A 16,558-nucleotide genomic window follows, 5' to 3' on the forward strand; every position below is an offset into this window, starting at 1 on the left:
GAGAAGTAACGCGCTTTAGCCTATGGAACAGAGCTCCTCTCTAGGGAGTGTCTTTGGCTTTAAAGATAATTACAATTGTAGGCTATAACAAATTGCAGTAACAGAATGCTGCAGTAATTGAGAATGCAAATCATTAATGATTACTTACACTGAACAAAATATAAATGCAACATGTAACAATTTCAAAGATTTTACTAAGTTACAGTTCATATAAGGAAATCAGTCAAATGCAATAAATGAATTAGGCCCCGATCATTGCACATGACTTGGAATACAGATATGCATCTGTTGGTCACAGATACCTTTAAAAAATGGTAAGGCCTCCCGAGTGGCACAGCGGTTTAACAAGCTGTAGACCTTACTCAATCGTTGCACCCACACTGCTTCCGACCTCAACAAGCGTTTGCTTTGCCAGGCGCTAAAATTGAACTTGGTTCTATTTGTGACGCATAATGTACTGCAAGTCCCGGGAGATGGGGTCATGGAAGAACGTGGAAGTTTTCAGCATCGAGGAATTGTGTACAGATCCTTGCAACATGGGGCCGTGCATTATCATGCTGAAACATGAGGTGATGGCGGCAGATGAATGGCACGACAATGGGCCTCAGGATCTCGTCACGGTATCTCTGTGCATTCAAATTGCCATCGATAAAAAAGCAATTGTGTTCGTTGTCCGTAGTTTACGCCTGCCTATGCCATAACCCCACCGCCACAATGGGTCACTTTGTTCACAACGTTGACATCAGCAAACCATTCGCCTACACGACCCCATTCGTCTGCCATCTGCCCGGTAGAGTTAAAATTGGGATTAATCTGTGAAGAGCACACTTCTCCAGTGTGCCAGCGGCAATTGGAGGTGAGCATTTTCCCACTGAAAACTGCCGAATTGCACTCAGGTCAGAACGACGAGCTTCCCTGAGACGGTTTCTGACAGTTTGTGCAGAAATTATTCTGTTGTGCAAACCCACAGTTTCATCAGCTGTCCGGGTAGCTGGTCGACACCTTAACCATTACACCAAGAGGTTCTAAGTCTAGAGCAGAGCAGAACATGTTACATGTGAGTCTCAGCATTTAATCATTTGAAAGATATTTTTGTAAATAAAAGACCAGGCCCCTTCTGGATCCGCCCCTTCTCTCACAAACACCGCTCTAGCTCAGCCCTTGTTAATCACACAGACAAATGGTTGGTACCAGCAGATGCAAAATAGATATAATCCAATTGTAAAACCCAGAAGAATGTAGCTCAAACACAGTGGGCGTGTCCGAATACCCATACTTGCGTCCTAAATAGTAGACTGTTTGAATATGTGATAAAAAATAAATAAAAATTGTAATGTGACATTTCGAAAATGTACTGTACTTTTAATGTCATACTCATTTTGGCTTTGACAACAGCTAAAATCAGATATGGGGATGTGCTACCGAAGTTAACCAATAACGCGAAACAGCCCAATCGCGCATGACGCATTCTCAATATGCAAAAATAGGACGTTTTTATAGTATGTGAATTTTAAAAAATCGAGTATGGTTTAAATGTCAGGATGTTATAATTTCAGCTCTTCATCTATACGTAACAAAAATATAAATGCAACATGCAACAATTTGAGACTTTGCTGAGTTCAAATCAAATTGTATTTATCACATGCGCTGAATACAACAAGTGTAGACCTTATAGTGAAATGCTTACTTACAAGCCCTTAACCAACAATGCAGTTTTAGTTCATATAGTTACAGTTCATATAAGGAAATCAGTTAATTGAAATACCTGAATTAGTCCCTAATCTATGGATTTCACATGACTGGGCATGGGCGCAGCCATGGGAATGAGTTTTCCCCCAACTAAAGGGCTTTATTACAGACAGAAATATCCCCTCCCTCCCCCCGACGATCCCGTAGGTGAAGAAGCTGGATGTGGAGATCCTGGGCTGGTGTGGTTACACGTGGTCTGCAGTTGTGAGGCCAGTTGGATGTCCTGCCAAATTCTCTAAAACGATGGAGGTGGCTTATGGTAGAGAAATAAACATTGACTTCTCTGGCAACAGCTCTGGTGGACATTACTGCAGTCAGCATGCCAATTGCACGCTCCCTCAACTTGAGACATCTGTAGCATTGTGCAAACTGCACACTTTAGTGTGGCTTTTTATTCTACCCAGCACAAGGTGCACCTGTATAATGATCATCCTGTTAAATCAGATTCTTGAAATGCCATACTAGCCGGTGGATGGATTATCATGACAAATTATAAAATATTCACTAACAGGGATGTAAACAAATTTGTGCAAAAAATGAGAGAAATCATTTTTATGCGTATGTAACATTTCTGGGATCTTTTATTTCAGTTCATGAAACATGGGATCAGCACTTTATATGTTGCGTTTTATATTTTTGTTCATTGTAATTGAGTTTGATGCACACTTTTCCACAATGCATTGGAAATTCTGCCTTCTCCCTACAGTTTTCAGCGATTAACTTTGCCCACGACTGGCTCATGGGACTCTGTGTTTGAATGTAAATAATCATTGCTTGCGATACGGCTGTGGAAACAATTGTCCCTTATCTTTATTCAAAACATACGGGCCTTCTTTCATCACTGTGAAAGAATCCTTCAAATAAAAAATATACGCTTAATGTAATTAGCAGTTTTGCACAGATCCATACAACTGTGACTTTATGACCAACATTATCCTATTTATACTTTAGTAAATTTCAACACCAGAATTAATGTTTCTGACTCATATCGATGCCACATAGAACCAAATTATCTGGTTTTAAACAGCCTAAGGGACAGTTGACATTTATTTTAACCATACACTCTTTAAGCTATGAGGCCAACCAATAAGATCCTTTCTCTTCAGTAATGGAGAGGCCAAGGGCTTAATAAGTGATTTTTATTTATTTTTAAATGGTAGGAGTTGTGGAACAGGGAGGGAAAGGGAAGACACCTGTATAAGATCCAGGAAAAGGTGGGGGAGGTCCTCAGGTCAAGAGAAGGAAGGAAAGTCTAATCACAAGGCTGAGACTCATAAGGCTCAACAGCGCTTTGAAATCAGTAGGGAAACATCCAACTGGAAAGTGTAATCACTGCCAGGAGATGGAGACAGTGGAACACATTCCATTTCAGTGGCAGCGCTATAGGAGGCAAAGATACCATTTGCTATAAGGATTAAGGAATAATGGTATTGAGGAGTAATATTGAATTTAAAAAAACCTTACGCTGATATTGTATTTATTTATGTATTCCGTTTCCTTGGGGAGAAGGCGGGGTTTGATGGGTAGAGTTCAACTTTAGACACGTTTCCAGTCGCTGGTTCACACTCCAGTCCAGTTGGTGGTGGTAATGCATCACTAAAGTTGATTGCCAACCGCCATTTAAAAACCACAGAAGTGTAAACGAAAGTGAAGTGACCAAGAACAACTTCAACGTTAGCGGTTTTATTAGTTATATATTAATTAACACACGACCTCAAAACATGACTTAACTACACAGCATTACATACTTATCCCAGGTAGTCTTTAATTCGTGTCGGAGACAGGACTTGGGTGACATCTGTTATCTAGGTAACGCTGACTAGCTGCTAACAATGGCTAACTGTATGGTTTTTCATACTCAAATAGCCTCCATTATGGAGGTGCTAGCGAATGCAGCCGTGTCAGAGGTCTGTAAACTCATAGATGACGATTACGCAGTGTTTCGTTTGGAAATAACTCAAAGCCAGAAAGAAAACAGGGCATTGCAGAGGAAACTACAGCAACTCGAATTGAAGATGGCGCGGGAGCGCGCAGAGAGGACAATACGAGAGCGCGTCCTCGCCAGTCGACCCAGTAGTGTCAAGATCCTCGACCGATATAGAGGAATGGCAAGAGGTACATTTTGCAGAGGTTGAGGGGCCTTTCGCCCCGTTCACATATGCAGATTTTTTACATTAGATGTCTTAATCACATGTAGTATGCTATAGTTCTCCTGATTACTTGGCAAACTTACTGAAAGACACTCACATTCTAACCAGATAATAGATTTCCTATTATTTACTCTTTGAAAACATGAGCATTGACAGCAGAGTACCTAACCACCTATTTTCCCCCATTCTCTCTCAGGTGAAGGAAGTCTCACTGGAGGCCACAGAAGCTTTGTGAAGCCAGTGGGACACAATACATGGAGAGATGATCAACCAATCACTGTTGATGGGGGGAGTGGAACCTCAACCCAGCACGTTATCATGATAGAGGTTAGTGTAATAGTATTACATCAAAATTACAGTACATCAAATGTGGCCAGTTTAATTCAGAAAGGCTCCCCTCAGCTTTTCACCTGCTTATATGTAACATCCTCATTTATCTGCCATAGGGGAGCTTGTGAGACTTCCCTACGACATAGTTTTCCAAATCTATTCATGTACCGGTAATAACCTTCTCTCTTCTGGTGTCAGTCTGCAGAGGCTGCAGGTCCTGGGGTGACACAGGAGACGTCTGAAAGAGAGGAGGACCTACGGCACAGCATAGACATCCAGACTGGAGAAGTGCCTGGAGTGGTGCCCTCTGTAGCCACTGGGGACCTCGCCAACGTGCCCCAGGCCAGGTCCCGGTGCAGCATCACGGAGGTCAGTTTAACGCCGAACGTGGCCCTCAAGTCAGAGACAGACACCGAGACACTAACTGTAAAACACAGGCTCTTACACACAGGATCTGTCCACAGATCAGACCCAGGGAGACTGGGACTGGGGCCACTGGGATGTCCTGCTGCTCCCAGCTCAGAGTATTTACCGGTATTTCACCAGAGCCAGAGGACTGTTAAATCCTTGGAGATGGTGATACGTTAAACACTGGTGGTGATGATCTGTCTTGCTCTTACACTACAGAGATAGACCCTGGCAACATATCCTTGGGTTTAGAGGCACAGGTTAATCTGTCTAGAGGGGACTGGAACCACTACAGTGGTAGTGTATACTCTGAAGGGTGCCTAGATAAGAAAGGTGAGGTTATAGTCGTAGATAGCGACTGTGAAATTTGAAGGTGATTCTCCTCTAACATGGAATCAGACAAGACTCACTTAGGGGAAGGACACTAACAAGGCAGAAATTTCTTAGACTACAGGGAAAGCTTAGAAACAAATCCAAATGTTGCATCCCACTCCCTTTTACACACGCTCAGGGGTCGCGACCCAGTTTCCACGTCAATAGGTCCTTCTGATTCACATGACTGCGATCAGTTATTGAACTCAAAGGGCCAAGGCTCGGGGAGGGCGAGCAACATCAGGCAGTAGTAAAGAGAAACGGTTCCTCTGCATGTTCTGTAGCAAAGGCTTCTGCTGACCCCAGAAGGTGAAGATCCATCAGAGGGTCCACACAGGGGAGAAAGCCTACAGCTGCCCGTAGTGTGAGAAGAGGTTCTCCTACCAGAACCAGTTAAAGATGCACCTGAAGGTCCACATTGGAGGAAGGCTGTTTGCCTATATCCGAGAGGAGCTATCTCAGGATACACCAGAAGAAAAAACATTCCACTCTATAACATAGAAAGTAACCATTCCACTCGATCGCTTCTGACAACAAAGATTACTTTTCATTGTTGTCAGCATAAAATATCCACAGATGCATTTGGAATAACGAGAGTAACATATTTCAGTGTTGAATATTCCTGTGTAGAATATTGCATCCAGACATTGTAGGCTACGTGATGTTTACAAATGCCTATTTCATTACTTCCATTCAACTACTTAATTTTTCCCCCCAAGACACTTTTTTAATGAGAAATTATGCAGTTTATCAAGTTAATGCAGATTTTTAGTTGAGACATTACATTTTTATATTTACATTTGAGTCATTTTGCATTCCCTTTTATCCAGAGCGACTTACAATTAGTCTTACAAAAGCTGGGTGAGACAACCACACAACATATTTGTAGCACGTTGGGGGGGATGGATTCATTTAAGATACTCTTTGAAGAGGTAGGGCCTCAGATGTCTTCGGAAGATGGGCAGAGACTTTGCTGTCCTAGCTTCAGCGTTAAGCTGGTTCCACCATTGGGGTACCTTGACAGAGAAGAGCTTTGACTGGGTTGAGCAGATGTGGCCAAGAAGCCAGAGGTGGCAGAACGGAGTGCTCGGGTTGGGGTGTGTAGGGTTTGAGCATAGCCTGAAGGTAGGGAGGGGAAGTTCCCCTTGCTGCTCTGTAGGCAACCAATATGGTCTTGTAGTGGATGCGAGCTTCGACTGGAAGCCAGTGGAGTGTGTCGAGGAACGGGGTGACATGGAAGAACTTGGGAAGTTTGAGTACCAGACGGGCTGCGGCGTTCTGGATAAGTTGCAGGGGTTTGATGGAACAAGCAGGGAGCCCAGCCAACAGAGTTGCAGTAGTCTAGACTGGAGATGACAAGAGCCTGGATTAGGACTTGTGCCGCTTTCTGTCCGAGGAAAGGTCGTACTCTATGGATGTTGTGGACTATGAACCTGCAGGAGAGTCAATGCTTTGATGTTTGCAGAGAATGACAAGGTGTTGTCAAGGGTCACGCCAAGGTTCTTTTCACTCTGGGAGAGGGACACCATGGAGTTGTCAACCATGATGAAGAGGTCTTGGAGCGGGCAGGCCTTCCCCGGGAAGATAAGCAGCTCCGTCTGAGCTCGAGGTGGTGGGCTGACATCCAAGCTGAGATGTCTGCCAGGCATGCCGAGATGCATATCTGTGTGTGGTTTTCATATGGTGTATTTAAGTTGTTTATGTTTAATAAACACACAATGGGACTTTTCATTCTAAGACTTTTATTGAGACTCTCTTTAGTATACATCACATCTGATCTCATCTTATTCTGCATAAACATGACAGCGCATTATAACCAGTATATACCTACACATACCCACACACTAACAAACACCTGCTGTACACGTCAAAATAGTTTAGTCAGGTTTGCCTGATGATTCATTTTGACTTATCATAGCTGACTCCTATTTACCCACAACATCATATTTATGTCCACCATGATGGATTTAACAACAATGAAGTCATTCTGTAACTACAGTATAGGACTCAAACGTAGTGGGGATGGGTAAACACTCCATGTTGAAAGTGGGTTTATTATCTCTGTGTATGTACCTGAGGGTGTATATATATGTATCACGTGTCTCTTACAGGAGGAGGGTGGTCTAGAGGTGCTGCTGGTGAAAGAGGAGGGGTGTGAGGAGGGTCTGGGGAACCCTGAGGGGACCATGGTCATGGAGGACAACCAGACTACACCTCCTCCTGAAACCACAGAGGAACCAGCTGAGCAGCACAGGACCACACACAGTCTCACTGAGGTGAGCCCACTGTGAACTACTGTCTGAATGGTATTAGGTCAGGGCCTGTATCCACAGAGTGGGAGTGCTGATCTGGATCAGTTTTGTCTTTTAAATCATAATGAATGACTATATAGGCAGATGGGGACCTGATCCTAGATCAGCACTCTTACTCTGACACTTTGTGAATACGGGCCCAGGTCTTGACCATGCCTTTGAATTATAAAACTATGAAAGAGTGTCAAGTGATCAAATGAACTAACATGTTTGCATAGTACTCACAGCAGTCCCTCATTGCCCAATCAGAAGATGCTCCATAGCAGGGTGCTCATATCAGATTTCTTGATCCAACATCCTCTCACTCTGTATCTCTTACAGTCAGTAGACATGGAGGATGGAAAGCCTGATCTGCTGCTGGTCAAAGAGGAGACAATAGAAGACGGATCAGAGAGCATTGACCTGCTGAGTGGTCTGAAGATGGGGGATCAAGGTGAGGGAGAAATGCGTTCTGTGCCTAAAGAAAGTATTCATAGCCCTTGACTTATTCCACATTTGTTGTGTTACAGCCTGAATTCATTTTGTATTAAATAAATAACAAATTCTCACACAATACCCCATAATGACAAAGTGAAAACATGTTTTTAGACATTTTTTTAAATGAAATTCAGAAATATCTAAGTCGCGTAAGTATTCACGATGCACTGTGTCAATACATCCTGGAATCACCTTTGGCAGAAATTACAGCCGTGAGTGTCTGGGTAAGTCCTGCTGAAAAGTGAATTTGTCTCTCAATGTCGGTTGGAAAGCAGACAACCAGGTTTTCCTCTAGGATTTTGACTATGGATCTATTCTCTAGGATCTATTCCATTTATTTTCATTACCAAAAAAACTCCCTAGTCCTTGCGGATGACAAGCATACCAATAACATGATGCAGCCTCCACCATGCTTGAAAATATGAGGAGTGGTACTGGATCTGCCACAAACATAATACTTTGTATTCAGGACATAGTTAATTTCTTTGCCATATTTTTTGCAGTTTTAATTTTGTGCCTTGTTTTAAACAGGATGCATGTTTTTCTTATGTTACTTTTTTTAAATACATTTTTCGTGATGTCCAATTGTCCCATCGCTGCAACTCCTGTACGGACTCGGGAGAGGCGAAGGTCGAGACCCAGTCAAGCCGCACTGCTTCTTGACACTCACTTAACCCGGAAGCCAGCCGCACCAATGTGTCGGAGGAAACACCGTACAGCTGGCGACCGAAGTCAGAGTGCATGTGCCCGTGCACCACAAGGAGTCGCTGGATTGCGATAGGACAAGGACATCCCAACCGGCCAAACCCTCCCCTAGCCCGAACGATGCTGGGCCAATTGTGCGCCGCAGCCCGGGATCGAACCCGGATCTGTAGTGACGCCTCTAGCACTGCGATGCAGTGTATTAGACTGCTGCACCACTCGGGAGGCCCTACAAGGATGCATGTTATAGAATATTTGTATTCTGTACAGGCTTCCTTCTCACTCTGTCATTTAGGTTAGTATTGTTGAGTAACAACAATGTTGTTGATCCATACTTAGTTTTCTTCTGTCACAGTCGTTAAACTAAACTAACTGTTTTAAAGTCACCATTGGCATCATGGTGGAAATCCCTGAGTGGTTTTCTTCCTCTCCGCAACTGAGTTAGGAAGGACGCCTGTATCTTTGTAGTGACTGGTTGTATGCAAACACCATCCAAAGTGTAATTAATAACTTCACCATGCTCAAAGGGATATTCAATGTCTGCTTTTTTGTTTATCCATCTACCAATAGGTGGCCTTCTTTGTGAGGCATTGGAAAGTCTCCTTGGTCTTTGTGGTTGACTCTGTTTGAAATTCAGTGCTCGACTGAGGGACCTTACAGATAATTGTAGTTGTGGGATACAGAGATGAGTCATGTTAAACACTTATGTGGGTCTCCCGGGTGGCGCAGTGGTCTAGGGCACTGCATCGCAGTGCTAGCTGCGCCACCAGAGTCTCTGGGTTCGCGCCCAGGCTGGGCTGGGTTCGCCCCCAGGCTCTGTCGCAGCCGGCTGCAACCGGGAGGTCCGTGGGGCGACGCACAATTGGCATAGCGTCGTCCGGGTCCGGGTTAGGGAGGGTTTGGCCGGTTTGGATATCCTTGTCTCAGTATGTAAAATGTAATAAAATGTATGCACTCTACTGTAAGTCGCTCTGGATAAGAGCGTCTGCTAAATGACTAAAATGTAAAATGTAATGTGACTTCTTAAGCACATTTTTTTTTCTCCTGAACTTATTTAGGTTTGCCATAGCGAAAGGGTTGAATACTTATGCATGTTTTTCTTATGTGTTTTTTTTTGGGGGGGGGGTACTTTTTTTAAAATCAAGATATTTCAGCTTTTAGACATTTTTACAAATTCATAAATTTTTTTACTTAATTCCACTTTGACATTATGGGGTATTGTGTGTAGGCCAGTGACACGCATTCTCAAAATGTGGAGAAAATCAAGGGGTGTGAATCCTCTCTGAAGGTACTGTATAGCCTACATACTGTAGAGTAATAGATATTCAATGGGAATAGTGATGCACCTGGCTATTGTTTGTTCTTCATTTTCCTCATTCATGAAATCAATAAAACTTATGTTTACATAGAAAAACACGCATTATAGTGTATGAACTAAAAAAACAATGACTTATCAGTGACCCAAGTCCAGCTCAGATTATCCCTACCATTGTGTCACTGAATTGTCGGAGTGCTGCTGCAAAAGTACATTGTCAGTCATAATGTGTGTCCCTCTAACTGCCCTGAATGCCTCTGTTGATCCTACAGCTATTGTTTGCAGTAATCGTGTGCCTATGAGCCAGAGTTCTACTCTTAGCACTGAGGCGGTGTGCCCTAGTAGGAGGTACACTGTGTGCAGCTCACCTTGCACTATAAACTCAAACATAAATAACATTGTCATGTCTACTTCTGATCAGCTTCCCATTAAAGCAATAAAAAATATTAAGCATCCCAGAAAAGTGCTGAAAATAGCCCACATTAAGAAACAAGGTTCATGAAATCAATAATTTGAGGCGGCAGCGTAGCCTAGTGGTTAGAGCGTTAGACTAGTAACCGAAAGGTTGCAAGATCGAATCCCTGAGCTGACAAGGTACAAAATCTGTCGTTCTGCCCCTGAACAAGGCAGTTTAACAGTTTAACCCACTGTTCCTAGGCCGTCATTGAAAATAAGAATTTGTTCTTAACTGACTTGCCTAGTTAAATAAAGGTAAAATAAATAAAGGTAAAATAAATAAAAACTTGCTAGTAACAGATGAAATTCATATTCTGAAATGCACTTAGATAAAACCTTTGATAATACAGTGGCAGCAATACATGGTTATAACATCTACAGAAATGCCAATGGAGGCGATGTTGCGGTCTATATTCAGAACCACATTCCTGTAGAGCTTAGAGAGGATCTGTTGATGTAATATGGCTACAGGTTCATCTGCCTCACCTGAAGCCCATTCTTGTGAGAAGCTAACAGTCAATATCTGGATAATGTGTGTGAAATGCTTTATAATGTATGTGATATCAACAGGGGGGTATAGTTTCTGGTAATTTCTATATTGACTAGCTTTCATCAAGCTGCCCACTCAAGAAAAAGCTTCAAACTGTAACCAGTGCCTGCCATTAGTCAATCTACCAGGGTAGTTACAAACAGCACAGGAATGAAATCATCAGCATATATTGATCACATCTTTACTAATGCTGCCAAAATTTGCTTTAAAGCAGTATCCAAATCCATCGGATGTAGTGATCACAATATAGTAGCCATATCTAGGAAAACTAAAGTTCCAAAGGTTGGGCCTAATATAATGTATAAGAGGTCATACTAATAAGCATGCATCCATTAAGAAAATTACTTAAACTGTTGAATTCTGTTTGATTTATGAGGAATTAAAACATTTTATGGTTTTGAGGGATGAGGCGAAAGGAATGGCAAATAAGTTTGGCTGCACAACCGATTGGTAAATGTGACTAAACTGAATAAAAAGAAGAAACTATACTATGAAACAAAGATGAATGATAGTAAAAAGCTTTGGAGCACCACCTTAATTAAAATGTTGGGCAAAAAGGGTAACTCGGATCCATCATTCATTGAATCAGATGGCTCATTCATTACAAAACCCACTGATATTGCCAACTACTTGAATCATTTTTTTCATTGGCAAGTTTAGCCAATTTAGGCATGACATGCCAGCAACAAACGCAGACACTACACATCCAAATATAACTGACCAAATTATGAAAGAAATGCATTGTAATTTTGAATTTCCTAAAGTGAGTGTGGAAGACGTGAAAAAAGTGTTGTTTATCAACAATGACGAGATACTGGGGTCTGACTACTTGGATGGAAAATTACTGAGGATAATAATGGACGATATTGCCACTCCTATTTGCCATATCTTCAATCTAAGCCTACTAGAAAGTGTGTGCCCTCAGGCCTGGAGGGAAGCTAAAGTCCTTCCACTACCGAAGAATAATAAAGCCCCCTTTACTGGCTCAAATAGCCGACCAATCAGCCTGTTACCAACCCTTAGTAAACTTTTGGAGAAACATTTTGAGCCAGATAATGCTATTTTACAGTAAACAAATTGACAACAGACTTTCAGCACACTTATAGGGAAGGACATTCAACAAGCACAGCATTTACACAAATTACTATTGATTGGCTGTGAGAAATTGATGATAAAATAATGTGGGGGCTGTTTTTTTTAGACTTCAGTCAGGCTTTTGACATTATCAATCATAGTCTGCTGCTGGCAAAACGTATGTGTTATGGCTTTACACCCCCTGCTATATTGTGGATTAAGAGTTTAACAGAACACAGAGGGAGTTCTTTAATGGAAGCCTCCAACATAATCCAAGTAGAATCAGGAATTCCCCATGGCAGCTGTCTAGGCCCCTTTTTTCTATATTTACTAATGACATGCCACATGTTGATACAACAGTACCTAAGATGGGGAGAAGTCTGTCCATAATAAAGCGCTGCTCTGCCTTAGCACTATCAACAAGGCAGGTCCACCTGGACTACTGTTCAGTAGTGTGGTCAGGTGCCACAGAGGGACTTACAAATTACTATTGGCTCAGAACAGGGCAGCACAGTTGGCCCTTAAATGTACACGGAGAGCTAACATTAATAATATGCATGTCAATCACTCATGGCTCAAAGTGAAGGAGAGATTGACTTCATCACTACTTGTTTTTGTAAGAAAAGTTGACAACCTGAAAGCACCGAGCTGTCTGTTTAAACTTCTAGCACACACCCATGCATACCCCACAAGACATGCCACCAGAGGTCTCTTCACAGTTCCAATGTCCAGAACAGACTAGGGGAGGTGCACAGTACAACATAGAGCCATGACTACATGGAACTCTATTCCACATCAGGTAACTGATGCAAGCAGTATAATCAGATTTAAGAAGAAAAAAAAAGATTAATACACCTTATGGAACAGTGGGGACAAGTGGACACACACACACACACACACACACACACACACACACACACACACACAGGTACAGGCACATGCTAGCACATGCACTCTACACACACATACATTGTAATATTGTTGAATGGTGGTATTATACATTTTGCATTGTAGATATGTAGTGGTGTAATAATGTTATATGATGTACTGTTTTAGCTTTTGTTTTATGTGTGATGTAAGTGCCTTAATGTGTTTGGACCCAGGAAGAGCAGCAGCTATTGGGGATCCCTAATAAATACATATGTAGAGTTCTCTACCATGTTTGTGAAGTCTACTTTGTAACCTCTTCCTGCAGGTGGTTGGCTGGAGGCTAACAGAGGAGACTGGGCAGCCATCTTGAATTCCCAGACCCAGACGGGTGCCGCCAAGGGCCCAGGGGACATCATCACTGAGCAGGTCAGGAACAGAGGCGACATAGTGGAGGTCAGTGGATGGGACAGCATCAGCAACTCTGGGCTGGGGAACAACACTGTTAACTACAACCAGAAACAGACAGTGGAACACAAAACAACAACCAAACTTAGTCTCCATGACAGCAGACTGGCTGAGACCAGGGCGAGGCTTAAATTTGGTCTGCGGGGACTGGGAGGTGTCCGTATGCAGCGAAAGAGAACAGACACAGACTTTGCTAGGGATGCTCCGTCCTGCTCCTATAGTTGTGATTCAGAGAGACTGATGGTGCCTCAGGTTAACCCCCTAACAATTGCTGCCTTCAGCCTGCCTTCTATAGGATCTATCAACTGGAACATGGACCCTGCGACAACACAGACACTCCCTGGCCTTCATCCTCCTCACACTCCCCTAATGTTAAACCAGACCTCAGACAATGCCAGTGCCTCAACACTAAATGGCAACACAAGCCCATTGACAAATTATATTAGTAGTAACGCTATTAGTAAATCCGGTGGCAAAGAGAAGCGCTTCCCATGTTCGTTCTGTGGGGAAACTTTCAGTTTCCCCCAACAGTTGGAGATCCACCAGAGGATACACACGGGAGAGACATCGTTCAGCTGCCACCTGTGCCGGGCCTGTTTTTCACACTTGTCCAGCCTGAAGAGGCACCAGAGGGTTCACACAGGGGAGAAGCCATTTGGCTGCCACCTGTGCAAGGCCAGTTTTTCACACTCGTCCAACCTGAAGAGACACCAGAGAGTCCACACAAGGGAGAAATCCTAGAGCTGCCCCAGTGTGAGAAGAGGTTCTCGCACCAGCTGAAGATGCACCTGAAGATCCACACAAAAGAGCCTGTTCGCACTGCGGGAAGAGGTTCTCAGAGGAGCTAACTCAGGATACACAAGCAGAAAATGCACACGGCCCATGTGTTGTGACATGTAATGTAATACTAGTTAGTTTGATGTTAATTCTGTTTGTTTTGGATTTACTGGGAAACTGGATGAGATGAACTGAGGAAAGAATGAGTATGATGAGGCAGAGTAGATGATATGGTTGGTGTGATGGTGTCTGTGAAAATGCTTCACTGATGAAGTGACAACCTTGTCCAGTTGTTTGATGCTAGTCTTTTATATTGAGGAAATTAGTGCCTTAATTTGTTTACTTGACATGTAGTAGTGAAGCAGTGGAATGCAATGCTGAACCTTTTCCAAAGTATTCAAAAATGTATTTTGTCAAAGGTAGGGTACCAGATTTTAAGAAAAGGTTGTTACCATAGTGAGAAAAGTTATTCTACTTGTCACATGTTTTGTACAATTAAAGTTGTGTACTTCACTATGAGAGTGTATGACCATTTTGTTGAAATTAAATACAACATTGACTGTTCTGAATGACTTAGTCCCTGCAATGATACAAAAATAACTGAGTTTTCCTTATCTCAGTGAAACCAAAACATTATACTTCATTTTTGAATCAACACATGTCATTTTTTAAATAATAAACTCCAATGGATCCATATTGTTAGGTACTTGAATCACAGTGTTAGAGATGGGCTTAACTGTGGTTAACATTTTATAATGTCATGTTTCTGTGTGTACAGCAGAGTTTCTTATATAAACTGCTATGCTTTTCTGTTCAATTTGTGTTTACAGTCAGCAGAACATGAGGACCTGCTGATATCCGGTGTTACTGGCGGGAGAGACTGGACCTCTGAAGCAGCTGGTAACAAACTCTGGCCCCGGATCAGGACACTGGATCAGGAGCCGTCACTCTTTCTTCGCGAGTTGGAATCAGGACCCAAATGCGAAGGACAGAGACACCACCACCACACAGAACACAACCAGTGGACAGGTGGTCTGAACAACCTCAGTCCTGGTGGTCATCAGAGAGACAGAGGCTCCAATCAGGGATCCAGTCAGCAACCGAGGCCCTTCTCTTCACAGTCTCAGTGCAGGGATGTAGCAGTGCCTGGGGCTGATGGGGATAGACCCTCCTATTCCTATGATACAAACACCACAGTATCCATGATGAACAGAGCAGGTCACACTGGGCTTCAGCCTTCACAGAGAGTGGTGGAAGACCCGCCTAGTGGGAGTCTAACAGGAAGTCTTTCTCCTTCAAGATCTCCTCTAATGCCTGGTAACTGGGTTCATAGAAGGTCTGGGTCTAGCCTTCCTCATGGTTATCCCACCAATACAGACAGGGTCAGGATGGGCTTTCACCATGATAGGTACCTAGCCTATAACATTGCAGACAATCCCAGCAACACCCAAACAATGGCTAGAGGTCAAGGAGGGAGCTCAAAGGGTGGTGGCTCCTGCTTCTACTTCCTCTGGTGTCATTGGGTCACAACGTGGGAGGCCAAGCATTAGGACGGACGCCGACAAGCCATACATCTGTCGCACGTGTGGGTAGCGGTTTGTTAGGGCAAACTATTTGAAGGAACACCAGACTGTTCACAACAAGGAGAGAGGCTCTTCAAGTGCAAATTGTTACAAGAGCTTCACCTTCCTGACTAACCTTATCAGACATAGGAGTGTCCACAACAGGGCAAAATAGGAGGAGTGTGGCTTGAGATGTGCGCAGGGCCTATCTGGGAACCATTCTGTAGGTGACATTTAATCCAATAAAATCATTTTCTCAGTTTAATTTCTCCAGGTGTCCTGTTCAGGTTCTCTCTCAATCACTTTTTTAAATAGAAAAACATTTGATAAGTCCACCAGAGGTTTGGGAAAAATATTAGATATTTAGATTTTTGGGGTGTAGTTACCCTAAGTGTGCACCAGCAAGAGACTATCTTTTGGTTGTGATGTTTCTGTACCGCTCATGTGATTGCAGAGTTTGCTAAACAAATGGCCACTGGATTGATGCAAATAATCAAGCCAGGTTGTAGGCTACATTGTAGTTAACATTTAAATTAGAAGGTTTTTGGGAAAGGCTTCCTTTCCCAAAAAAAAGGAAACCTTTTCCTTTTCTTTATTAGAAGGTTATCATTAGCATCATTGCTAACGGCTACACAAAGTGTATACCTAGGCACACGGGCATTCCTGTTTCAGGAAGTTGCAGGAAAATAGAAATCATTGATGCATTTTTTTCATATTATTAATTTATGACACATTTTTTAAATATAGGTGAATTACGTTTTAAAGTCTGGAATCTGTGATTACGTCCGTTTTTAATAGGGCTCTACATATCATGTATAGTGTCTTGGTCAGATACCCCTCATTAACCATTTAACTTTTCATTTGAAACAGGCTTGTCTGAATACCTGTTTTTAGAGCCCGTAAACCTTGGCTAGAACAAGGACAGTTTAATATTTACCTTACGGAGGATGGAATAAAGTAATTATACTCTATTCTTGCTAACACACTGT

The 16,558-nt window shown here is 42.8% G+C and overlaps 1 protein-coding gene across 3 annotated transcripts; it reads left to right on the top strand.

The window, feature by feature from the left end:
• Window positions 1-3,369: 3,369 nt before the first annotated feature.
• LOC129841250 (sal-like protein 4) lies at window positions 3,370-15,834 on the top strand. 3 transcript variants are annotated; one of them, XM_055909435.1, is made up of 7 exons: window positions 3,370-3,864; window positions 4,096-4,226; window positions 4,428-4,598; window positions 7,121-7,285; window positions 7,643-7,754; window positions 13,091-13,218; window positions 14,838-15,834. In XM_055909435.1, exons 1-7 carry the CDS (start codon window positions 3,582-3,584, stop codon window positions 15,555-15,557), a joined length of 1,710 nt encoding a protein of 569 aa, XP_055765410.1. In that variant the 5' UTR covers window positions 3,370-3,581; the 3' UTR covers window positions 15,558-15,834. The 3 variants fall into 3 exon arrangements, with proteins under 3 accessions (XP_055765410.1, XP_055765411.1, XP_055765409.1); XM_055909436.1 differs by having other exon boundaries at window positions 13,091-13,191; XM_055909434.1 differs by lacking the exon at window positions 14,838-15,834 and having other exon boundaries at window positions 13,091-14,520.
• Window positions 15,835-16,558: the final 724 nt, after the last annotated feature.

Source organism: Salvelinus fontinalis, chromosome 42 (assembly GCF_029448725.1).
Source record: "Salvelinus fontinalis isolate EN_2023a chromosome 42, ASM2944872v1, whole genome shotgun sequence".
Classification (NCBI taxonomy): Eukaryota; Metazoa; Chordata; class Actinopteri; order Salmoniformes; family Salmonidae; genus Salvelinus; species Salvelinus fontinalis.